The sequence below is a fragment of the Atractosteus spatula genome, chromosome 12 (assembly GCF_055471065.1).
Source record: "Atractosteus spatula isolate fAtrSpa1 chromosome 12, fAtrSpa1.hap1, whole genome shotgun sequence".
Lineage (NCBI taxonomy): Eukaryota > Metazoa > Chordata > Actinopteri > Semionotiformes > Lepisosteidae > Atractosteus > Atractosteus spatula.
Genome location: NC_142717.1, coordinates 34,697,268 through 34,724,142, shown reverse-complemented (window position 1 = coordinate 34,724,142; position 26,875 = coordinate 34,697,268). Strand labels below are relative to the sequence as shown.

The 26,875-nt window shown below is 35.9% G+C and overlaps 2 protein-coding genes across 3 annotated transcripts in view; one reads left to right on the top strand and one right to left on the bottom strand.

Annotated features, from left to right (window-relative positions):
• Positions 1-20,940, top strand: part of tmem65 (transmembrane protein 65) — a 34,685-nt gene extending 13,745 nt beyond the window's left edge. Inside the window, exons 3-9 of one of the 2 annotated variants that reach the window (XM_088928967.1) lie at positions 2,659-2,751; positions 6,721-6,765; positions 9,794-9,861; positions 11,565-11,619; positions 13,287-13,329; positions 14,794-14,899; positions 16,736-20,940. In XM_088928967.1, the coding sequence (XP_088785093.1) occupies positions 2,659-2,751; positions 6,721-6,765; positions 9,794-9,861; positions 11,565-11,619; positions 13,287-13,329; positions 14,794-14,899; positions 16,736-16,831 (506 nt within the window). In that variant the 3' untranslated portion in view covers positions 16,832-20,940. The remainder of the gene's footprint in view (positions 1-2,658; positions 2,752-6,720; positions 6,766-9,793; positions 9,862-11,564; positions 11,620-13,286; positions 13,330-14,793; positions 14,900-16,735) is intronic. The other variant, XM_088928968.1, reaches the window with a different exon arrangement.
• Positions 20,941-23,544: 2,604 nt separating this feature from the next.
• Positions 23,545-26,875, bottom strand: part of mboat1 (membrane bound O-acyltransferase domain containing 1) — a 69,244-nt gene continuing 65,913 nt past the window's right edge. Inside the window, exons 54-56 of the mRNA XM_088928965.1 lie at positions 25,378-25,652; positions 24,601-24,701; positions 23,545-24,465 (exon numbers count right to left, since the gene is read on the bottom strand). Of these exons, the coding sequence (XP_088785091.1) occupies positions 24,285-24,465; positions 24,601-24,701; positions 25,378-25,652 (557 nt within the window). The 3' untranslated portion in view covers positions 23,545-24,284. The remainder of the gene's footprint in view (positions 24,466-24,600; positions 24,702-25,377; positions 25,653-26,875) is intronic.

The window sequence follows — 26,875 nt, the reverse complement described above, 5'->3', positions numbered from 1 at the left end:
TTGAGAGAACCCAGGTTTCACGTGGGACCTCACTTTTGTAAGAAATGTTAATGTTTTATCTCCGATTACATATGCAGTACTGCAAGAAGAAAGAAGATAGGTTGTCAGGTCTTCAGCTGCCATTTCAACCAGCTGTTGAGTTCAATTTAAATTTCAGAACAATCTTTTACCCAGCTGTGGTTTTCGATAGTTTTGTGTAGATGAAAAAAATATATATTTCTGTGAACATTCTTCAAACATGTTGTGAATTCCAGAAGAGGGAATAAGATTTTTTATGAATATTTACAAAGCTTTACAAAACCCCACATATAAAGCTAAGAGAGATATTTTTGTTCTCTTTGCCAGATCTCTAGGCGAAGTTGAGTGGATGTGTCAACATAGCTTCAAACCACTCTGCTCTTACTTTTCTCTGGCAATAACTATGGAGAACACAAGGTGCTCCTAAGGATTGATCATGTACTGTAGTTACACCTACTCAAGTGAGTTACACTATGTTGTTAGGCAGCAAAACCTGTGAAATAGTTCTGAGAATCTGTAGGCATGAAACCAGCACAACCAGATACACAAAACTGTGCTCAGCACTCTCGTCAGAAATTATTGATTCCGCTAAAGATAGAGCCTGCAGATGAAAAGACGGCTCCTAATTGGATATTGCTCACTAGTTATCTGTTCGCTGATGTTGCTTTCAAAGCAGCCATTAAACCCAAGTCTTGCTTTCCTTGAATAAAGTTTAGAAAATAAGTGTCCTTATGCTGTTAGTGGTTATAAATGAAGAATACTGAGGTAGATAACTTTCCAGTAAGCTCCAAGCACTGTCCATTAAGTTTCCATTTCAACTGAAACCAATTTAAGTCCCATAGAAAAAAGATCAGCTATATATTTGTAATGAAAGTTCTTGTAGATTTGAGTAAAATCAATTTTGAGCTGCTTTTTGCAGAATTATGATTTATTGATATTGTCTGTGGCCAGTCTTTTGAAACCAGACTGCCTGTTCTATACGTGCAATAATTATTTGACTGCTAGAAGTAAGAAGAACCGTTCTTAAGACTGGCTGCAAGCAGTGCATTTAAACAGTTAAAAGTGTGATGAAAGTTTCCATTCTCCAATAATTCATTGAATACACGTCAGTCGAAAGCACTATTAAATTAAATAGCTTATTAAATTATTTGTATAATTGGACAGATTTGTAAAGGCTGCTGTTAATTAACGGATGCCTATGAACACAAGACAGTGGGCCCCTATAAGACTTGGCTGATGTTCTGTGTTAATGAGTTTTTCAGTTACATTCCATTTTATAGGCTTGGTTTTCAAATCGGGGGAAATGCTTAGAATGTGAGCACTACCGTGAAATGAGATGAGACAGGATTTTCTAAAAGTAACATCTGCAATTTCCCAATGCCACAATATAGTTAATTAAATAGTGGATTTTTTCCTGACGTTTACTCAGCATATGCAGATAACAGTATTGTTTGTCATTATTCAAGTTACTTTCAATGCTAATTAAATAGCCTGTCAGTGACAGTTCACTCACGCCAACTTGATTACTACCTTAAGTCTTTAGGACCACCAGATATAATGACAGTTTGAGTAATGTAGGTTACTTTCGGAATCAAAGCCACAGTTGTATTTTGTCTCATTTTCTTTTTCTTTTTGTAGCCTCCTGTTACAGACTGCTTTTTGTGAATATTTTAAGTTTCTTCAGGGCTGTTAATAATAATAATAATAATACCTTACACTTATGGCTGTTGTGGTTCATGACTACAGCTTGGCTTTGGGACTTGGATTTGGATTTTTGAAGACTCCTCTCATGAAATTTAGAATGTAGACTACTAGTCAGATCATTAACTTCCACTGGCATGCTGGGTACTGATGGGGGTGAGACATGAACACTGATCCATTGCTCCCCTATAGCCCTGTATAGATGGGGGGTCAGTGCAAGCCCTCGTTGTTCCTGTGGGATGGAGCAAACTATGTAGAGGACTAGAGGACTGCCCAAGCCGCAGACCCGATTGAGGACTACACACCCTCAGTGCAGCTGGACCAGAAGCTGTCATCAGGAACTTTGCATTCGCAAAATAAATTACTTCAACTGCTTTGCTGTTAATTCTTCATTTGATACCTCCTAGTTCCAGAATAACTGTGTGGGAACTTGCGTATTCTCCCTGGGTTCACGCGAAGCTTTTTTTTTTTCCCCATAGAGCTCACCGGTTTTCCTCCCATCTCTAAACGATCACGGCATGATCTGCCACATCCCGGTCATGAGTGGCATATAACAAAAGAATCATTTGTAAAACTGATTTTGTTTCTTGCTTTGAAGTCTGTGTTATTTCACTTTAAAGTGATGTGTAAGCCTTTTCATATGTTTCTTGATAGAGGGAGGTTTGCTTGAGCCTATCCAACAGTTTGCTGTATTTTTTTTCCAGAAATACAAGCAACAGGATTTAGCCCTTTATTGCACTGAATGCCATGTCTTTCGGTGGATTCACAGTATACTCTGTATGTACCACTAAACTGACCAGCTATGTAGGTTCCCCTCACAAAGGTCGGAATTATTAATATACCTTTTTTGTGTTTGCTGTTTTGTTTCATTATCCCATATTTTGTTGTTGTTGGTTTTTACCCTTTTTTTTTTAAATCCCTGTTTGTTTCATTTTCTAGCTTCAGAACAATCTCGCTACACAAAAAACCTGGTTCCTCTAAGCCAGACGCCTGGGGGAGCAGCAGTCTCTGGGGCTGTGGCAGATGGGCGAGGTATACAGGAGTGTGCCTAGTTATGCCAAGTGCCTCCACATGCTTTATGTGCTGCTTTTAATTCAGCATGCTTGTGCTAGATGTAAAAGCCTCTGCTGCCAGCAAGAAAGATGAGTGATATTGCTTTTTTAGATACTGGTTGTCAGCATGTTTTATTTTTTTTGTCAACTTTGAGAGGGATGTCAGTTCTTTCAGGGTTTTTTTTCCTGCCAACATTATTTATTGCATAGGGAACTGACTCTGCATTTGTAACTTATTTTAAATTTTCAGTGCAGAGCTGTCTCTTACTGTCTTTTTTTTCTGCACTTTCCCTTAGTCTTTTGCCACTGGTCCTCACATTGTGTGAACTGTCGCAAAGAGCAGCAAGTTAACAAAAATGTTGTGCAACAAAAAGGCTCCTCATGAAAGTAAAAAATAGATTTTTTTCCACCTCTGAAACCTATCCAGGGCTTCAGGGAGTTTGTTGTAAGCTTCACAGTACTTAAGGACGCATTTCTTGGAGTCTTTGACGGGTAAGACAAATTACTTCAGACACTGCGGAATTTTTTTCTATTATTATTTATAAAACTAGGAGCTTCTGGACTTTGTCATTACTAAATATAGTGATAGTATGTAAAAACAGACTGTTCTTCAGTAATAAGGCTCTGTTAGGTCTTTATGTCTTCAGAGTAGATGACAGTGGCTTATTATTTTTAAAGTTGACTGCATTGGGTGGAAATCAAGAGCTGATTTGTAAAAAAAGAATAGGGGAAAACATCCAATAACTTGGAGATGTCCAAATTTATTTTTTTATTGCCATGGTAGACCTTTGTTCCTATGACTTGGGTATTTATGATGATGCAGAGGAGCTATTAGGGAGGACAACAGTGTTAGGATACAAAGTTCAAAGTGCACAATTTAAATCCAGGGCAATGAAGATGTACAGTAGAATGTATTGGTAGGACCTTATTTGGAATATTCTGTACAGTTTTGGCCAGCAAGATCCAAGAAAGATAATTGCTGGTCTGGAATCGGTACAGATAACATGTACAGTAGATGTTGTTATGATTCCAGGGAATGTCCTCCATTTGTAGGCTAAAAGAACTGAATGTTTTTAGTCTTGAACTGAGAAGACATATGAGGGAATTTGGATTTAAAGTATTTAAAAACCTGAAAGGCATTGACAAAGTCAACCACAAGGATTTCTTTAGCATCACCAGAGGACACAGATGGATATTAGGGAGAAAAGCCTTTAACACTGAGAAAAGGGGGTGCTTTGTCATTCCAAGGGCTGTCTGGAATAAGCGACATACCTACGGTAGTGGAAGAAAATGAAAATTCCTGGGTAAATGATGAACACCATGTATATTGAAAGTGTGGGCTTCCACACACGTTTGGCTCATGCGTTAATTAAGCGAACAACATCCCAGCATGCTTGGAGGCCTGTTTGCCTGTAATTTTGTCAAGCGTGGCTGCAGGAGGGGATCTCAGTGACTTTCAAGGAGGGGGGATTGTTGGGGTGCCTATGACAGGAGCTTCAGTGAACACGACCGTTAAACTTGCTGATGTTTCAGATGCAACAGTTTCGATGTGATGTCGACATGGAAATCCAAAATTATCAGCAGAGAGAAACATTGGGTGGAAGCACACACTCCAGGATTGTGGTATTTGTGCATGAATTCACAGTGCAAGGCAAATCACACAGTCAAGTGCATGAGTCAAGCTCGAAACAGAATAGTAGCATGGTTTCTGCGCACTGTGAATGTCTAACCATACAATCTTAAAGTGAATTGATATTTTCATGATTGGCAGATTGATGTGGCAACTCTAAAATTCTTGACAGGTTTATGTTGTGTGTGACACATGATTTATTTTTGTTCTTGTAAAGAAATGTGAAGGACTATGCTTTTGACAATGAGGCAAATTGAAGAGTCATCCATTTCTTTCCATTCTGTAAAGTGCTTTCAGAATCCTCCTTTAAAGGCGCTATTTAAAATAGTTTATTATTAATATTTCTTTCATAGTGAGCGGAGCTTTGGTAATTTTGTGAGAACCTCCTGTGAAAAGTTAATGGCTTTTTTGATAAAGCAGACAAATAGAAAGGGGATATGAGGGATGCAGTAAATCGTCTTGCAAAAATAGTAGATCAAAGGTTCAAGTGAACAGTGTCCATAAAGCCCTGTTCCTAATAATTAAATTGCTGCAGCCCTGTGTTTTTTTACGTTGCTAAGATACAGTTCTTCAGTGGCCTCAGAGGTGTATCTGCAGGGCTGCGCTATGTTTACTGCTATTTCTATAGATCTGGCAGAAAGGGAGAAATGCACAAGTTATTTTTTTTAATTGTGACGGTTTTACTCAACTGTGGTTTAAGTAATTAATATAAGTTGTGTTGACTTGTCTTTTTGTACTTAGTGTGTATCCTGTCTTTCCTACAATACTGTCCTATGCCAGACATTTAATCCATACAATCCTTTGTATGTTTAATACAGTAATACTCACCTGCGATACATTGGAAAGTGGAAAAAAGTGGGGTGGGGGCATGTCTTTATCATCCAGTTTACTAAATACTATCACCCATTTACTATATATATGATTACAGTCTGAAATATAATTGCTTCATCTTTTAGACCCACTTGAAAAAATAAATTTTCAAGTCATATAAGACCAATATACACAATAGGGGACCTGTGCACTACATACTGTATACATGCATATACTATTTAATTTTGCCAGGACAATGTGTGATTTTTTTTCTGGTGATTTGCAGGATATAAATTCATCCATCCCTTGAGAATTAAGTTTTAGTTTATTAGGCACTGAGCATCATACTTTATGTAGTGGATGGTGTTAAGGTTTTTCTTCCCAGTTAATTCTGAAATTAAAAAAATAAATTTTCTTTCTAATGTTAATTAATATTGTATATTACTGTTTTATAGCCCCATTGTTTAGGGACAGTGATTTATGTTGCATTGATTTTGTCTTTTCCTGACCAGACAGTGTAATATTTAATGATTATGTTAATAGTATTTGGTGTCTGGGATTTGTCTAATACATCTGTATCTCTGTCTTGGATTACTTCCCATTCTCTTCAAAAATGCTGTATTGCATCTGTGAAACTGGCAAAAAGCGCACTTTTATCTTTACAGCATACAGTGGGGAAAAATAAAATACACTGCATTCTTACAAGCTGCATTTGAAATATGTGGACCATGTAGGCTTGTGTGCTGTGATGCAATTTAAAGACTTGTCACGGTACACGCTAGCTATAATTGACCGTGCCTGGAACCTTAAGAGTGTGAAATTTCCTCGGCAACATGATTACTTGTGTGAAATAATTCTGAAACAAAGCAAATCATAGAATTACCTGTTCTACTAATTGATTTTCAGTAAATAATACTGTGCGGCACTTCACCATTCCATAAGACCTTAATTGTCATCAAATCATGAATACATTTATCAATTAAATATCCCTAGAGAATAGTATTTGTATTTAATTTCCTGAACTATGTAAATGCTACAGTACCTCTACTGATGAATATATTGGAAAATTTGTATGATTTATCAGTATTGAAAAATAGATTTGATGTGAAGCTGTATTTTCATTGGAATCAAAGTCTATGGTTTTTTAAATGTTTTCAAAGTGGGATATCTTATAGTTGCCTCTGCGTATTACAACATAAGGCCAGTGATTCGTTGACATAGACTTTTCAGAAGTACTCCACAGAAGATAGGTACTGTATATATCAGAATATAAAAGGCTATATAAGCCTACAATGGATATAGCACAGAAGTGGAGCTGGAACTCTGAGGTACTGTCATTTGATGCCATCTTCTCCAAATCAGTGTTCTGCACCATACTGAGGTAAATTGCTCATCTGTCATCTTTCCTGCAGAGTGAAGAATAAAGCTTAGATTGTGTTCCAATCCTTAAATGTTGAAATGGTTTTAACTTTGAAAAGATGATGTATAATTCTATTTGTTTTATTTCAGAGAAACTGGAAATGGCCCCTCCAACAGCTGCTCAGCTAAGATATGGTAAGATGTCTTTTTAATGTTAAGAAATAGTCAGCTTTTTTCAAAGGACAGGTAGGTGCGTCATAGAGGTTAGCACGCATACTGCTTCACCTTGAGGGTTCTGCATTTATTTTCACCTTGGGGGTCCCTATCTGTAGGGAGTTTGTATTCTTCCCTGCTTCCACACGGGTTTTTTTTAGCGGGCACTCCAGTTTCCAGCCACCTCCCAGACACATGCAGGTTAGGCTTGACCAGAGTTGGGTAATCTAAACTGACCATTTCAGTACAGCCAGCAGGGCCGATTTGTCCAGTAGGCACAGCGGGCACTGTTTCAGGGGCCTGTGAAATAGTTTTTGACCATTTGATTTTTTTTATTTGTACAATATAACCTGTAAACAATCTCTTTTTAAATATATATTAAAGGTTAATGTAAAAAGAGATCATTTTGATCAACTGTCTACCCATAGAAATCAATTCTCCCATAAAAATATATCCAGATAAGAAGTGACTAGGGCCTGCAAGGACCTTAAAATCCAGCCCTGGCCTCCAGGATTGGCTTTGGGACTGTAGAATAATTGCATAAGTCAGAGCTTGACGATGGGCTGATGTTCTTTTTTCATTTGTGGTCTTGCTGATGGTCAAAAGTTCAATTTAGTTGCTAGGGAAGGGCAGAATTTTTAAATTACCAGATAAAATGTGCTCTATGTTTGAACCCACTTATAATAGCATGACAGTGATCAACTGATCTTAGAACAAAAGCAGACAAAGTGGATAAAATACATAAAATGTGCTTAATGCATGTGGACTGATGTATGCAGCTAAAATTGTTAACACTAGCATGAAGCAAAGTTGTGATTTTTTTTCCTGTAATTAGGTTTACCGACCTTATTTTATATGTATGCTGTAGTTTGGAGCATAGTGACATCTGCTGGGGGTAATGCTGTGCCTCCACTAGTTTGACTGAACCTCTGCAATAGCTTTTCTGCATTTCCCATTACATAGGAAGTATTTTTAGTCTTAGCCTGTGAACATGTATAGCAGTTCTCAGTTTTGAAGGTGGCTGGTGATGATAAAAGAGGGTATTGGGACTGAAAACCTGAGGTCACCATGCTTGGTGAACACATGGGATGGTGCTCTTCAAAAATCTCCAGTTTCTTTTTTTCTCCCTCCACACTTTAAATTCTCTCATTTTGGTAAAGGTTTAACATGGTCTCATCTGTCTATGAACCTGTATTCCAAAAATGTCCTGACTCATCTATGTAGAAAAAATGTTTTTGACACTGTACTTATTCTTTATCAGTTAGCATGATATAGCATAACTCAATAGATTATGCCCAATGCAACCAATGAATTATTAGGAGAATAAAACTCAGTACAAAAGAGTGTGAGTTTTACATGTTAATGGGGAATAAAGGAAGTCAGAATACCTTAAAAATAAGCAAGAGGTTGAAGTGGTCAGAGCAAACGATGAACAAATCATGTCAAATGACTACAAAGAATCTGGTGAGCTTGGAGGGTTGCAGAGTTCATGCAGCTATTGCTTCAAAGGGCTATGCAGCCAAATACTATGATGTGGTCCAATACAGTCACTTGATATCACTTGGCTGAACAAAAAAAAAGGGTGTTGATGATCTAGTGTGATCCAAGTTATTTAAGGAATTGCTCAAAAATAAAGGATTGGTTTTCTTACTATTCATTTTAATTTCATAATCAAAAATGCAATTTCCATGATTGAAAGCAAAACTAACAATTTAGATTTCATTGTCCCAATACTTTTGGGAACACTTCAATTCTTGTAATGTCTGTTAGATGTTTAAACTAAAGTGATTAACTGCTCAGGGCTTTTATTATACAGTACTTTTAGACTGCAGGAATTCTAACCTCAAATCCTTTCCTCTGCTCTTCAGTTTTATCTGTGTAGCAGTGATTGTTGCAAGCATCATAACACAATGTAGCAATGAAAGCTTAGCAAATGCTTGTCTCGCATTTCAGCTCAAATACCAGTATGAGTTGAGTTATGTACATATTGTCCACTATTATTGTATAATTATTTTTGAAAGGCATGGTATCAGTGCCCCATTTTGTATCTTTAAAGAAAGTGTTTTCCTGTCCATCTTTATTAAGTACTACTCAGAGGTGTTTCTGTTGGTGTTTTTTTTAGATTTTCAAGTATACAGCACATATAAATAAAGTATCTTAATATTATCAAGACCCTTTGTATTGCTAAGACATAAACCAAATGCAAATATATTGCCAGTGCAGAACAATTAGCTATGTCACTTGCACAACCAATTGTAAGTAAAAAGAACCTCTAAAGAAGATTTCTGAAACACTAGGAGCCTGATTTGCATACTGCCTTTAGTAAATGCCAAGGGACAACTTCACTATACAGTTAAAACAGATTGCTGTTTGTTTGGTGCCACCTGAGAAATCATTTATGCATGCATTAAAATTTTATACTGTTGACAGACCCAAAAAAGTGTTGAAAGGCATTTTCCCAGGGTAATGCACTTTTATCTATTCTTTTAAAATTCTTATTACACTGACTACTTATTAAGACATCCCAGTGTTATTTCAGTAGGTAGAAAATCTCATTGCTTGTCATGCTATACCTTATTATATTGCTGTTTCAGTTGTTTTGTGTGCTGAATTACACATCTCCTAAAAGTTTCAGAAACAAAAATAATTGGGAATACAGTATTTTGCAGGGATGGCCAACTTAATGAGGAAAAATGCAGCTTGATTTTGTATTTCTCTTACAATGTGATTTTTGTACTGAGAGAGATGATGAGACGGTGGATAGTGTTAAATTTAGTTTCAGTATATCAGGAAACGTCAATTAGTTGACAAGGACAGAATACCTAGTGGACGGTGATTTGCATATCAGAATCTTGTGAAGATTATAGCTGGTTTGTGGTAATTTCACATCTGTGAGACAAGCCTATGAAATGTTGATTTAGTGCTCAAGCTGTGGCTTGCGTTTCATATACAATTTTCTTCTTTTCTCTATATCGTTGTACCAATTTAACTTTCAATTTTTTGTTTCCAGTGCTTCTTCACAATGCGATCCCATTTATTGGGTTTGGTTTCTTGGACAACGCCATCATGATAGCAGCAGTAAGTGGTTAATCCCTTTTTGTCTTTTTGAACTTGCATACTGTATGTATTTTAAACGATGCCTTAAACAACATCAAGCATTTGGCTGTTTAGAACACACAAAACAGAGGATCGGATCAGAAAGTCAAACTCTTCCCTCTTCCAAGGGATATTGAACTTTGGGCACTGATGTTGGTCCCATCGACAAGTTTTAAGTTCAGCGTGATGTACAATTGAAATAAGTACAGGTTGTGCAGCAGACGTTTTACCACAGAAATGTTCAAACGCGATCTGCATGCTGAGTTAACAAGTAAGTAGTATTTGTCGGCACAACAGTCTTGAAGTCGATATGTGAAATTCAGTTCAGTTGCACTCTTTTAAAACAGCCTTTCAGGTCACGGCATGGGCTATGGCATAGCAGGTCTCCCAAAAATATAAGTCCTGCTAAGATTTGTCTTTTAAGTGTGATTTACCATAAAGTAACTAGTAACTAGTGTAAATGATAACAGCACTTTAGCAAAACTTGAAAATGAATACTAGTGTATTTAAGTTGGTTGGCATGTTGTTTTTTTTCTAAAAAGCATGTTGCCTTGTATGTGTCAGTTTCTTGAAAATATTTACTATTAATATCGTAGCAGAATTTGCTTTGTCTAAAGCATGTATACAATGTAATAGGAACAAGTAATAGGTTTATTCCATGCTGAAAAGAGGAGAAAGAAAACACAAAGTTTCAGTTGTGGAGCCTTCACACGAAAAAGCATGGAATAAACCTATTACTTGTTCCTTTGCAGCCTATGCATGCTGACCCAGCTACCCACCTGAACTACTACAATAGAATAGGGCAGCTTTGCGTGTCACCAGAAGTTTTGTTGTCGTTTTGAATTGCAGACAATAACAACAATATTGCACTATGCATACATTGAAATTCTGTCTCTTTTTTAATCAAAATTGGAGCCTGTACACATTACTGTGTACTTGGTAGTTTCATTGCGATTTGAAATGCACTCATCATTGCAATTTCATCATAACACTGAAATGTAAAAATAGCATTGCAGTTCCCCTTTAAGTTTAAGTTTCCTGCATCTCCACCACAGAGATAGCTTCTTTGTAATTTGTTTAGTGGTTATGTACCTGTGCTCAAGACGTTTGCCTTCTGCCAGATATGCTGTTAGTTTGTGTTTTTTTGTGGTAAGTCACTTCAATTCCAGTGGAGGCTAGTTTGATCATATTTAGAGATCCTTCATATTTATCTCATACCAAAATGGTAATAATCCTTAAACCATATGAATATTGGGGTATCCTTATATTTTAATTTCTCATTAATTTTTTATGGAGGATTGAAAAGACTTTTAACAGAATTACTAAGAAATTTACTGCAACAGTTTAAAGTTGTTTTATAAAAAAATAAAGTAGGCCTACACCAATTGTACTTATTATTCAGTGGACACAGGCTCATTTTGCTGTTAAATGGTTTTTCAGTGTTAATCACTCCTTTCCAAGTAGTAACCACATTCTTTCAACATTTTGAAAATCCCCTTTTTGAAATTTTTGAACTTCAAACTTAGTTTATTGCTTTATGTAGATAACTACTTACTAATTATTAGTGATAAAATGATGTCATAAAGCTATTAAATAAGCATAAGTAGAATGAATCGGTTTGAGGGTCAGGAAGCACAACATAATTTTGCAGAGACTATAATGTTTTTTTTTGTTTTATTTCACAGGGAACACAGATAGAAATGTCTATAGGTGTCATCTTTGGAATTTCAACCATGGCCGGTATGTAATGTTTTACTTTTAATTTTATTAGTGAATAATATCTTGCACTGTCCAGTATGTTTATCTTGTCATTTTCTACTTTATTCTTAAACAGTACAGAAATGTACCTACAGTATATTAGCAGGTTATTATAGTATAGCACACCTCCTGTGCTGAGGCAAATAACCCTGAATGTCTTCAAAGTGACAAGTTATTGCCCACAAACACTGAAAGATTTATTCCTATCGGGTTCTATTGTCTAACTCAAGTTTGTTATTAAGTTTTATTTCAAGGAGTAAATGTTATGCATTTTATACTCAATGAAGGCAAAAGAGAACGCATGCAAGTTCAAAAAGTAATATAGAAGGAAAATATACAAAGAGTATGGTATCAATAAGAGTCTGTACTAAAAGTACAAATTGAAGGGTTGACCTTTGTTATTATACACAGAGGTAATCTGCTAGCCACAAGTATTTGCTTCAATATATAGTTTTCTTTCTGCTACGATACTGTGTGAATTAATTGCAGTGAGGAACTGAGTGTCGTGAAAGGTGCTAGTGTAGACGAGACAGGGAGTGTTTGCCATACATCCAGTACTGAGTACTGTTTGTGACTAAAGGTCTGTGACGTTGAAAAATGTTGCTAAAAGGACACAAATTTTTTCTCGGCTTACTCTCAGATTTACTCTTATCAGCTTGCCCGCTGGCATTTTAGCCACATCCATGGTGTAGTTTAAGCATTTAATAGACATATTCATCTTAGACATAAGGGTCAGGCTGCACCGTGATTATTGTTCATTCATGATCATGATGTGTATTAGAATTTTTTCAGTCTTCAACTCTTACTTCTCAATATAATAATATGCCTTGATGCTAGTTATGAAATTTAATATGCATTTGGCCTTTAAGCTACATTGTTTTTTCACATAAATGTACATTACTATAATATTTTCTTTTATAGCTAGTCATGTACATAACTACAGTATAACATTTCCTCTTTCAAAACAAAAGTTGGCATTTAGCATTTAGCATTTGTCTTTTCTGTTCATTAGTTCTTTAAAATGATTTTAAATACAAATAAGTCTACTAAAAAGAATATCATTAAGAAAACCTGTCCCTCTCACTCTTCTCTATACACATCAGTTTTTGGTTAAAAATGCTTATCCCCTCATATTGATTATGACACTCCATGAATATGGAACTGACTAATGTTAGGGGAAATGCATATTGGAGTTTGTAATTGATAAAAAAAAAAGCAAAGAGGAGTGCTGAAAAGCAGCATTCATCTGATGAAAGTACAATTAATAAGTAAGAACTGACTGCTTGTCATCATTTTCTTTCTCTCGCTTTGAAGAAGGTGCACGTATGATATCAAAAAAAGCAATTTCTACCATTTTCTTTATTCGTAATCCTTCTGGTTTAACACTTCTTTCCTAAAATGTCATGGAACCGTCTCCCGTGTTGGCTGGGTTTTCAATTTCTAAAATAATTAAAATGTTTGGTCACGTTTAAAATTGTGCTAGAACAAATCAGTCACTGGCACCCACTGCTGGGTCTGTGTACAAGATGAATGAAGATGGAATTCTGGGCTGTTCTGCTGGTTCCTCCCTTCACATGAATCTTGGGCTGATGGTTGTCCTTTTAACCTGGCCTTGTTTAATCACGGTTCTTTGTGCCCTTTTGTTACAGCTGCAGCCCTTGGAAACCTAGTTTCCGACCTGGCAGGACTGGGGTAAGAGCTCGAAAATTCTCTGTGGCATTGCTGCTTTCCAAAGCACGGTAATGACAGTGCAGTTTCTGCTTCATTGAGCTCTGCCTTCATGACCGTTTTACTTTCCGATTACAAATCAAATCCAAATGTGATTAATGTGAGCACTGTGACTTATTAAATTTTTCCTTTTAATGCGAGTTATGTGGTGGTCCACATTGAAGAACCACGTTAGCAGAAGTTTGAATTTTACTTTTCTAGAAACTCTATTATCAGGAAAATAACACTCAGGAAAAATGTTTTTATCAGAAAAGCCCAAGATGATTCCCCAAATGCTAATAGATATCTGTTATAAAGGCTACTGAGCACTACCTCTTAAATGTTCATTAATAACCACTTCTCTTACTTATCAGTATTAATATCTTGTTCCTTTTTTCCTGTTTTGTTTTTTGAGTTATAGAACTCTTACGTTCTGGTTTCCTGTATATATGTCAGATGCGTATATCCCTAATAGGAGTTCAAATTCACTTTGGTAGCAGTTTGGGTGCCAGGTGTTTTTCAAATAATTTTGGGTTGTTGCTTGTTAGACCTGCAGTCATGTTTTATAGTATGGTATGTTTCTGGGAATATTGAACTGTAGTGCTCTGCTATTGTCAAATTATGCTTTCACACAGCCTGTGTGTAACAGATCTGCTTCTGTGGTGAGTGAATATACTGTAGGTAGTGGGACATTTTCCAAAGGAAGACAAGAAGGAAATTTACACTCATACAACCTGCACAGTTTATAGATGGGTATCGGCTTTTTACCACATAGAGTTCCTTTGGCTCATTTGGATTTTTATCTCTGCATTTTATCTGTAGTTTCATAGTTTTTTTTTTGTTTTTAATTGTGAAAAAAGGTCATTAGGTAGGAACCCCTGTCAATTTGTGAATGTACAGAAAAAATAATCTTTGTTCAGAATAAAAAACCCAGTGAACACAAGTCTTTGTCAAAGGTTTTGAGTCGTATTTGACATTGTATTCCAAGTCTTTTTTTGCCTTTGCATTTGAAACCTCTTAAAGGAGCTATGTGTACTAGTATTTTCATGGGGAGAAAGAGGTTTTTTGAAAAGAAAAACGAAATACCTTTTTCTACCAATTGCAAATAAGGATGTTTCTTGGTAGAGCAAAGATTTACTGTGAGTGACGACTGTATCATCGTTTCCTAGCTGCCCTTATTGAGATGAGTCAGTTTACTGGGTAACTGATAATTGTGTCATGTTTAATGGACCATCTACAGTCTTGTTTACACAACCCTGCTTCACCTGCATCTGTTGATTTTCATCACATACCTACAGGGAGTCAGCTCCGCTGTGAGGTACTCTGGAGCAATTATTTCCACTGTAGTTGATTGCATCTGATTGAATCTCACAGTTCCTGTTTGTTATAACTGGCTTAAAAGTTTAACATTTTTGACAACAGTTTTCCTCACAAAGTTACTGTGTGCAGTCTTGCAGGCTATGTTGAAGCTTTGGCTAGCAGACTCGGCCTACAGATCCCTGATCTAACTCCGAAACAAGCGGACATGTGGCAGACGAGAGTGAGCGCACACAGTGTGAGTGTTCTGTGACTTATTTTTTTCTCTTTTTGTCCAGTTACCGTTGTTGTCTATCTGTTGTTTAATAATACATTTTATTGAAAGTGCACTTTTTAAGGTGCAGTAAAATATACAATTTAATATGTGCAACACAATTAATAAACAGGACAAAATAGAGGATAAAATCAGACAACATAATATACAGACATAAATAAGTAAATAAAAGAGATCTGAATCAATACATTAGGATAAAATCAGGCAGCACTAAAGGCTTTATCGTACAGATATGTTTGGCTCTTGACTTAAAAGCTGTCATGGATTGGACTGCCTTGATATCATGGAGTAACTCATTCCTGACCCAGGGAGCACAGCCTAGTCCTAGGAACACAGAGTTTAGATTAGGAAGTAGACCTGAGGTTACTGGTTTTAACAACATGACTGGTAGTTTTTACAATGCTCCCATAACCCCTTGCCTAAAGATGTACCTCCTGTTCTCAGCATTAAATGAAGACCTACATAGTTTTCAGTTGTCCTCTGGCAAAGTCCACTGGATTAGCTTTTGAATACTTGGATCAGGTCCACCGAAACCTTTTATCCTTGAATAGTGTCGGGCATTCCTTTAAGCCCCAGAATGTAATTAGTTCCTCTTCTCTGGACTGATTCAGGAGAAGCTAGATGATATAAATGGTGTGTCAACTTTTACATGATTGATAACAACCTACCATAATAAGCACCACAAGCTTATATGTGGGAATGCCAGTGGGCTGCTGTCCTACAATCATACTTCCATAAGCATGAAAAAGAATAATGTTAACATATTCATTGTTATATTTGTATTTGTTTTTGCACTGTACTGATGTCCTTATAATGGTTATAATTATGTAGCATGTTTATCGCTAAAGATATAAAAGTATTTTAACATGTGGACATTTGCAAAAGTATCCACTCCTTTGCAGTGAGGTGCGATTTTGTTGAATTACAATTAGTGTATTTAAATACACTATTCTGTTTATATATATATATTATATAAATATTTGTAATCAAAATTTGAATGCTGAAAAACGAACAGTTTTATATGTGAAAGATGTTAAGTGTCAGTAAAAACATGTCCAGTTTGAACGTGGATCACAGCACAGAATTTCGGATGTGTTGGCTTCTGTGCGTACCTGGAGAGGCCCTCTGTGGGAAAAGCACATTAGATAGCTGTGCACATCTGTATGAAGTATGTTACCGTGCACATTTTCATGGAAGGCAACTTGCAGAACCTCCTTTGTGATGCATGTGCTTAATTATACAACCTGCTGTGCACCAAGCAGAGGGAATAAACACTTCAGACAGCTTGCAGTGTAGTGAAGTCAAATTTATTTGAATTTCTGCTTTGTCAGAGCTTATATCGCAGTTGCTTTATTTTATTTTATAGTCACTTTCCTTTCTTCTAGCCACTGCATTGTGTAAAGGCTGGGATTCTTTTAAATTGTCTTCTAACAAATATGAGAGAACCTCTCTAGAAACTAATAATAGTATCAGATAAAGTTTTTTTTTTCCTTCAACATTCATGCAGAACATACGCCAACTGGATAAATTTATTTTTAGAATGTTCCTGGTTTGTCATTAGAATTACTTGTCATGTTGTCACTTTGAATAGGGCAGCTGTGAAAGGAAACTAAAATCATGAAAAGCCTTTGCAGATTTTGGCAGTAATTCAGGATTGCCTTTCGTTCGTAACAAGCACTTTCTAAATTTCTATTTTTTAGCTTTCATGTTGTTAAAATGCATAACAGTAATTTTTCTCAAGCAAGGTTTTGGATTTTCAATCATTGAAAGGCGTGTCTGGTTTGTCCTTGTATTTTCCAGGGAAAAGCCATAGGAGTTTTCATCGGCTGTATCTTAGGAATGTTCCCTCTGCTTTTCCTCTCCGGAGATGACGCCGAACCAAAACTGGAAAAGTAACCCTGTAATCCAGTGACTTGAAAGGCAATAAGCTGATTTACCTCAAGTATTGGGAATTGCTGACTTTATGTGAAATGAAGAACCAATTAACTACATGCAGTAAACTGGGAACAGATTGTTCTGTTGCACACAGTAACTTTTTTTGGAGCAGACCTAGGCTATCTAGAATACTAACACTATAAGCATGACTGTGTTTGATGATGCCATTTTCTTAAAAGTCTTACATTTTCTCAAGTACCGTTTGCAGATTTAGTTTTAAAAAGTACATTTGTGTACCTTTGGATTATCAAGCTAATTGCTGCCTGCTGTGACTGCTTATTATTTGTTCCTTCAATGGATTTAGCTCCACTCTTGTTTTTCAGGTTTTGAATGTTAACACTCATGTAGTCTAGTTCAGATAGCAAAGCACACAAAGCAAAGAAGGTTGGGGTCTTAAGGGTTTATATCCAAAAAGTAAGGAAGCAAATTATTGTTTAGGGTTTCTTAATACAGCCCAATTGTGGGACAGAGGGTGAGTTTCTCTGTCCAGCTTTGGGAGGGTTCGATACCTGGAAGTTGGAAATAGTGTTTAATTTTTGTGTTTCTGATGTAATTTGTTTAAAGCTGACTTCAGTGTTTTAGCATGATACCTGTATTGTAGTCACAAGATACAGACAGATGTGATTTAATCAGAAGTGTGAGAAAGCTGTCAGGTCATCAGACAAGTTTTCCCATGGAAAAAAATAACTTGAACATAGCATGTTTTACCAGAATTATGTGGAAAATGATGAAGTAGACTAAATCAAAAGTGAACATGTACTTATGGAAAATTTGAGATAGCAGACTGTCTAAAATAATGAAGCATTAGTGGCAGGTTGCAAAATATAGACACATGGCACAATTAAAAAAAAAATCTGGAATATAATCCCAGATGTGAATTTTATGGTCATTTTTAACAACTGAAAAAGAAAACAGTACAAAATAAATGCAGTAAATCGCTTTTGTCTTTTAAGCAACATCCAGTGCCATGGTCCAGCAAATATTTCAATTTCTCTTTTTTTTTTAGTAATATATAAACTGATGTTGGCTTTGGGATGGCATACTATCTCAAGAAAGCTGTTTATTATTTAAACTATATGTAAATGTGTAAAAGGCAAATAGGTTTTTGAAGAAAAAAAACTAAACTATGCTGTGCTTTTGTTGCCGTTTTTACTTGTGCCTTTTTTTAAATGTTATATTTTTGTTATGCTAAAATTACCATCGACCCTCGTTCCATAAGAACCCGGTACGTCAGTTCTCCGCTTCTCTACTACATTGGGAAGGCAGTTTAAAATGAAACTACCTTTCCTTAGAAACACAAGCACAACACTTTATAGGCGATTTATAGGAGTCTTGGGAATGTGCAGGTCCAAGGAATGCATGACTGAAAACTAAGACTATACAAACAAAATCTAATGCTCTAATTCCAATGTTTGGAGAACATTCAGCTTCATCATATATTTGTACCCTGGTTAACTGGAAGGGAAGGACAGACTAACAGTTTGAGGAAAAATGAAATTTAATTACTGAAAACTAATTACTGGCTGAACTTTCAGTTATATGATTGTGAAAAGGTAGCCAGTTCTCAGCAGTTCTTCAAGGCAGCAATTCATACGTTATTCTATGCATAACTCTTTGCAATTTTCTGATTAGCTGCTTCCATAATCTCCTCTTTCCTGTTTGGACCCAATTTATTATTAATTTCAATTAGAAAGCACTGAGAAATGAATATTTTATTGAACATTCAAAACTTTAACCCTTCTGAGCTGAACTTGTAACACCAGGAAAGAGCGCATTAGAAAATACAGCCCTTATTTATGGAAATATGTTTGTTGCTTCCTTAAATATGCAGCACTTTTAACAAATCTGACATTTATTATTGAGGGATGTTGGGTGTGAAACAAATGTGCAAGTGGTTAGTTTAGATACAGTATATGTAGTACAGAGCAAGAGTACAGAACACTCCTAAACAAGAATTTAGTGCACAGATGCCCAGTATCTAGGTAAGAATGAGAAACCAGCAGCTCTAGGCTGTTCATTAATTGCACTCTCTTGTTTGCAATTGTAGTATCCTGTTGGAACATTTCATGCATTCACACCATTGCATACCATACCTGGGTATTGCACTGTATAATAACTGGGCCATAGTAAGGAATAAATAAGAAGTAGCTGCAATACTGTTGACCATTTTCAGCAGTGAAAATTTTGCTGAGTTTCCATTTTAAATAAACTGGAACTAGATATTCATGTAAAGTGTTATCTTGTTAAAATTTAAGTCAGTGGAAAGCACCAGCATAACTGATAAACATGCATTTTCTACAACAAAATGTACATTTAGTCAGTTGTTTATGTGGTTCAACATAGATATAGGACTGTATTTATAATTAGATATAGGTGTAGGAATGTGATTGTATTAATAGTTTTAGCTTCTGTCAGCTGTCTGGTGATGGTAGCGTTGCAAGGAACGGAAAACTTTTTTTCTTGTAATTGTTAGCTTTGTCTCCCAGCACTGCAAAGCACTGGTAAGTGTTTTGACATTCTAGTTAATATATCAATACAGTAGATGTTGGAAGCCCCAGATTATGGGATGTTAGCACAGGTCCTAGGAGAGATAGTAGAGTTCTATGCAGAACATCTGAAAGATCTGTAATACTCTGGATTTTAGCTCGTTATAGGTGTACAGTTAGATGTAATGTTGCAGGTTGACCTTGGGCAGCATTCACAAGCATGCCAGGAGAACGGGCAGGAATGTGACACAGCATGCACTTGTTTACATTTGCTTTCTTTAGTGAAGGTGCTTATGAAGATCTAATAAACAACTACTGTGCTGCATTCATTATTTATTAACATTCAGATGACAGGTTTCTTATGTGTTGAAAGAAGCATGCTCAGGATTTGTTTTAAAAAAATCTATATTGCACTGGATTAAACCTAATAACAGGGGTTTCATTGTCTTTAAAAAAAGAGCATTAACACAACTAATCAGTTCAGGCAATCTGATCTCAAGTAGTAGCCTTGATGGCAACCTTAATTGTTGCAATTGCATGGCGATAAGAATGCTAGTGAATGTGTTATAAGGCTGAACAAATTGTTTCAGGTTTTTGTATTCCTTTTAAATCCTTTATTATATGAATGCAACTCACTTTAACCCAAGGTAACCTTAATTTATTAAAGTGATCTTTTGTCCATTAAAAATCAACTAGCGAATTCCTGATTTACCAGAGGCAAGTCTGGAAAGATCCTTTTCTATAGGCACAGTGGAACAATTACTATAGTGCTACTGTATGTCTTGGCACAATACAATTTAAAATTTTAAAAATCCAAACCTTTTGTTCAGCCATTGTTTTTCGTCATGTTTAAAATACAATATGAGCATTCATAGACCAATTCATATAATTATACTTGTTTTCCCAAAGACTGATGTTTTATACCTTTTTGTGGTGTCTCAGTGTGAGTTTCATTATCAATAATTTCATTCCTGCATGTTCACCTAGAACATGTTAACTCAGTGGGTGGGAGAATGTGTGTTCACTGTGGAAAAGCCCCCTAATATTCCTAAGTCTAATTAAGGAATTTTCACCCAATAGAAACTGTTTAAATGCCCCAAGACATCTACAGTATAGGAGGCAGAGAAATTTCAATTAAGAAAAATCATAATAGGCGGTGCAGTGACATACATCTCTTGATTTATTTTTCAGTGTGTTGTACTTATCAAAAATAATCAGAGATTTTTGTATTAAAAAAAAATATGAATGATATCATGTATAAAATACAGTATATTATCATGTATAATCCTTAAAATACGATGTGTGTTGAAATTTCACACTGGTCTTCACAACATACTGTAATAATACAGCATTTTTGCCCTGCCATATCTTTTTACTAGAAGCCTGAAAATGCCAGTTCACAAGCATCCATTACAACTATATAATAGGATAAAGTGAAGATTAAATCTCCTGTGACAGTGCAAGAAAAGTAAATGAATGATTTTAAACCATTGGGAAGGCGTATATATATCATATTGTAGCCTAGTAATGTAGCGATAAGTGAAACTAAAATTCCTTCAAATTAAAGAAAAAGCAGTGATACAAGGGCTTTGTCTTTTGCATTATTTGTATTGTAATTTTTGCATGTTTTTTGTTACTAACCTGCCTTTACTAATTTGCCTCATGTTTTTTAGTTTTGAAGGATTCCTTGAACAATTTTCCCCAGGTTATTACTGTATATACTTCATGGTAGAAACTGAAAGGCTTAAGACCTAGTCTCTTAGCATTCTACACAAGTTATTTCACAAAGATGCTTTTTCTCAAACATTATGTGTGAGCTGAGTAATGTCACTTGTACATTACTGTTCCTAGATGAAGTCATTTTAAAATTAAGTTTTTTTTTCTCATTAGAGATGTTATGTATAGAAACCTCAGAGATACTGAGAACTACAGGCAGCTGAACCCACAGATATACCCCTTTCCTGTTCATGTTTGTGTATTGAAGATGTCAGCAGCATATGTTTTATGATCTAGGAACACTACATCATTAATGAGCTACTAATATTCAGGGTCCCCTGATATGCTCTTTACATGGGACATCCAGGATACCATAAATTCTTCATCTGCTGCAGAGCGGTGCTTCTTCTCATAATCAACACCTTGCTACACATGTTTCTGCCTCCTGGGTTCATTCATTAACAAGATGGTCTGTTTTGGAGAATTAATGGAAGCATTTTTGTCTTTTCCCTTTTGAGAGTTTTTTAGAATTTAAATCTTTCTGAGTTTAATAATTTGACCTGTTACATTGTTCACATCATCTGTATTCCCATCTTCCATGTGCTGTGTGATTCCACCAAATTTAATAATTTTGTTATGTTAAATTAAGCACATAACTGAAAAAATCTTTTTCAAAACCTTTCAGTTGCGCTTTTAATTCTGCCTCCTCATATGAGAATATTTTAATGAGGTTTTGTATTTAAAGCCTTCACTATAACCTTGTTCAAGGTACATGAAAATAAAGTTAAGCTTTAAAATCATACTGATTGTAATGTGAGAGCACTAGGTTTATTAATTATGTGGTGGCAAGTCTAATTAAAAGACTAGTATACTATGCTTTTGACAAGACGTGGGCTAATGGAAAGGCTCTTTCAGCTATGCCAGGACAAGGGTTTCTATCTGCAGAAAAAATAACTTCAATCTAAATAAGACCTGGCTATCAATCTCTAAAGAACCAACAAAGGTATCAAAAGGTACAGTACTACATCTTTAATCTTGTGTTGTTGAAGAAGTGTCCACTCAGGGGTGAGGAAATTCAGTCTTGATTGAAATTGCAGTTTGAGTTGATTTTCAACAAAGAAAGATTATTTTTCAAAAGTGTTTTCTATGATTTTTCATATGTGAATCTGATAAAATCCTCTAATGTCATCAAACTAAAGAGACATTGGCAGATTTTAGCAACTAGTTGTGGTTCACATGCTTCTGAAACTAGGAGAGCACCAACTTTCCCCACATGTATAACTAGTGTGGTTCTTGGTAGGAACAACAATTCAGTTGAACATCAGATTAATTGAAGGTAGTTTTATGTCGATTTTACATATATAAGAGATATGCTAATAAAAAGCGTATTTTGTTTAGCAAACAAAAGCTGCTCTTTAATTTTAAATTCAATTTAGTTTAATTTTGCTTTATTTAACATGCTTGGGTTCTTTTTCTTTGATCTCCATTAAAAATAACAATGAAGTGTAATGTCTGGTGTTTTAATCATTTTACAGGTCAGAATCCCATCCATTCATTCTCTAATCAATTCTTCCGATTCAGGGTTGCTGGGGAGTCAGAGTCTATCCCAGTAAGCAATGGGTGCAAGGTAGGATACACCCAGGATGGGACACCAGTCCATTAAAGGGCATACACAGATACAGACAAGCCCACACTCACACCAGGGCCAGTTTTCCCAGAAGCCAATTTAACCAACCAGTTTTTGGACTGTGGGAGAAAAACAAAACATGCAGAGGAAACCCACGAAACTCCGGGAGAGCATACAGACTCCAACCAGATAGCATCCCAGGTCTGGAATTGAACCAGCACTGGTCTGGAATAGGCTCCCAGCACTGTGACCCACAGTACTAATCACTGAACCACCAGGCCAAGTGTGTCGGAATCCATCTTTGAAATATAGACTAATATAACAGACTCCAAAGGTCTGTTAGAAATCTAGATGTCAACACACCCATCAATAATAAAATTTAAACAGCCCATTAAATGATGATGTTTCTCAGAAGTTTCTTTCTATGGGAAATCACCATAAAGTACTGACTGGATTTTTCAATCAGGTGTGTCAAAGCCTAGATTTAATTTGGTCCTCTTTCTCCGTTATATTATGTAGCCTGTCTCTGGTGTAATATCTTGCAACTTGCAAATTTTTAAAAGATTTCCTAGAAAAGTAAGACTTCGGCTACATATAGGACAGTGCAAACTGTGATCCCCGAGAGTCACCAAAATCTATGGCTTAAGTTGCTTAACTGAACCACTGTTCATTTTAAATACGTAAAAAAGAAAAATAACCAAGAAGGCCCTGTAGATTTACAGCCCTGTAAACCATTTTTTTTTAGAAAGCATTTATTCTTTCCTGATTCTTTAGATGGAGAGCTGATTTGTTTTCCGATACATTTTTGAAAATGAAGATTTTTACATGATGGTAAGAGAATAACATTAAGTAGTATTTAATATTTTGGATGGACAAAAATTAGATGGGGAAATATTATATTGCAACTAAGGCTATCAAGAGGTATTCAAAAACAATACAAACTTTGGATTACACTGCTCAGGATTTTTTTTTTTACAAAAATACATTATTACAGTTGCACAGTTTAACAAAGCTTGAGCAGATACAGGATCAAGAGACTACTGTTAAAAATGTACTTGATACTATAAGGAGGCTCAATAATAAAAGAAAAACAAGACTTATAATAGGATTGATTGTTGTTAATTCCTGACCCTGCAGTGATCTCTTATAATTTACACAGTCTCTTCTGCCACTTTAACTTTATGTATCAATGTAATGCAGCAGTGTCTGATACAGATTTGTCCTGTGACCTAAGTGAAGCATTAACAGTTTTCTCTCTTCACTATCCTGGACATATAGTAGGTATCCATGTGGGTCCTCAGTCAGAAGAGAAAATGTGGAGCAGCCAAAGTTAGAACATGCAAGCTCACAAGCCTGTGCACCATCTGTCATACAAAACCCAGGTCTCCTATAGTGTTTGTACATTTTTCAGTGAGGTGCAGCAGCAAGAATGGCAACAACTGCCACAAATGGTGGGCCTAAAAAACAATTCATACAACTTTTGCATCTCTCAACAGCTAAAGAATAAGACATTTCTTAAAACTTCCTTCACCTTCCTCCTTCCAGCAAGTCACAGGTGTGCAGCAACAGAAAAAGGGAGTTTCTCTCACCCAATTGTGAGCTTGTTGGTGATGTTACCTGGGAAAGTGTAGACAAGCATGACAAGGAAGGATATAACTGAAACACCAAGCAGGGAGAAAATGATATACCACTTGTAGTTTCTCCATATGAAGAAATAAAGAGTCTTGAAGGGGTTCACAATCCATGCCATTGAAACAGTTGGACGACTGTCGAGAAAAGAAAAATCAAATATTGGTACTGGTCAATTATATAGCTCATAAATCTTCAAAGATGATGGTAACAGTAGCCATCATATAAAAACAGTGTCCCTAACTCTTGAAGGCTGTTTAAAGGAAACTCACTTTGGCTTTTCAAGTGGTTGAGGCTCTTCTCTTCCTTCACCGGCTGGGTGTTTCTCTCCTTCCTCAGAAGTCAGAAGCTCAAACTCGGCTTCCACCTTGCCCTGTGAAAGGGAAGCACTGTAATTATGAGTGCTGAACAAGAGAGGTCCTATTCAGTTATTGCATTTACATTCTTTAACAAAAGGATGAGCAGAATCAGGACTATTAAAAATGATCTCAATCCTATAATAGGTCTCAATTAACTGAAAAGAAAAGCAAGACTAATAATTGGATTGTCATCTATGCCTGACCCTGCAAAAGGACTCTGGACTAGAAGCAATGTGGAGGCAGGTCAGGTGTCTTCATTTAGTACACAAAAGGATATTATGTGTTCTGAATCTTTGGCAAAAGCTTGTAATCCTATTAAATCCAGTCTTTTATCTGCAGTAGTAAAAAGCTTTAGCATTTTTAAATACGATTCACAATGCATTAAAACGTGTTAAAGGTTACCTGTGTTATTTAAAGTGTTCTTGAGTGTGAACACCTCCTTAAGGAATTTCCATTCTGAACACTAAAGCTCCTATTGTATTTCACATATCAAATAGGATGCCTATTTACTGGAAGTCTTCAAGTGTTCCTTAATCCCAGAATTGATTTCTCTGTTTAATTTAATGTCTTTGTGGCAATTGTATTATTGTAAAATCTGGCAAATTTAGGAATCTATTGGTAAATTCCAATTGACTGTGATGATACAGGTCTATCAGCTCTGTCTTGTTTGAAATGATTACATTCACTTACTGTAAGCTCCAAGATGTAGGCACTACTTCCTGTTCCTACAGTCACAGTTTCCCTCTCCTTTTCCTTCTTCTTTTTCCTTGTCTTATTGTCATTTTCTTTTTCCTCTTCTTCCTCCTCTGCTTCTTTCACCTTCGTAAATGGCCACCATCCTTTCTCTCTCTTCTTCTTGAAAATGGACGATGTCGGGTACGTGCCCTCTACTGCCATGTTCACAGAACACTGCTTTGCTGTTTTAATGCCAGTAACCATTCTGGTCAAGTCAATTTCAATGGCACCTTTGGGGGGGAAAATTGTTTTCAGAGTAAATGTAAGGTCACAGAGTAGTGTATATTATATATAGGAGAGAGCTGACATCTGGGAACATGAGATAAGGTAATAACTGACCATACTCAACTCAATAAAAATGTAAAGAGAACCTGATCAAAATATGTTTTGTTGATCTTAATTTCTTAAAATGCACATTTATTGTGAGGATGTCTTTTACCAAATAGGCATGCATGGCTCGGTGATCTGTATTATTAAATAGAAAATGTGTTAAAATGATAATGCATTGATTTATGTTGAAAAGAAATGTTAAAATGGAATTCCAATTGCAATTCTGATAAATATTTTACATTAGTTTTCAAATCTGCTCATGTTTGGTAAAAATGTAAAGCTGGATTTTTTCAGGAGTCTCTAGCCTGTGTAAAAAAAAAAAAGCTATGAGTACAGAATGTTGAAAAGTACAACATAAATTACAAAGATACATTCTACTCCAATCAAACTGTTTTTCAATATCTAGTTCAAACATTTTTGACCTGGAGAGCCCTTTTCAATCAATCACTTCCAATGGGACCCCAAGTTTAAACTCTAATGGAGGCATGTGAGTATTACAAATAATTCAAATAACTATAAAATATAAAAAGCACAACTGCAGATCTACATATGCAGTGGACACTTTGTCTCCGTGCTTCTTTTATGGTCAGAAACCTGAATCTGAAGCTAGTGATAACATGACTATGCTCAAAAATAACTCATCTGGTCATGGAGCATGCAGGATCTATCTATCTTATGTTAATACTGCCCTATTCAATGCTGTGACCTATCATTTATTAATAAACCTAAGAAACATGAAATAATGGGGCAAAAATCAGTTTAATATATAGAATATATATATAGAAAAAATATAGAAGCAGAGGCTACTATATTATAGTTACAGCTACAGAATGTAGGTTAAGGGGCTATTTAATTGCTGTTCTCAGACCCACATATCTGCCTTATAACCGCAAACCCTTCTGTGACATTTGGAAATTATTTTTTTTTTTCCGGATGCCGCTAGAAATTAAAAAATACTGAGTGGACTGACATTTCTGGGTCACGTTGCACTTCATCCTCATATCGATGCCATTGGAGGTTAGGAAAGTGTTCAAAGTAATTTCTTCACGCTATGAGACACTAAGCTAAATATAGAAATCTGCTGCTTATTAGAACATACTTGTAGTTAAAATCCATATCTTAC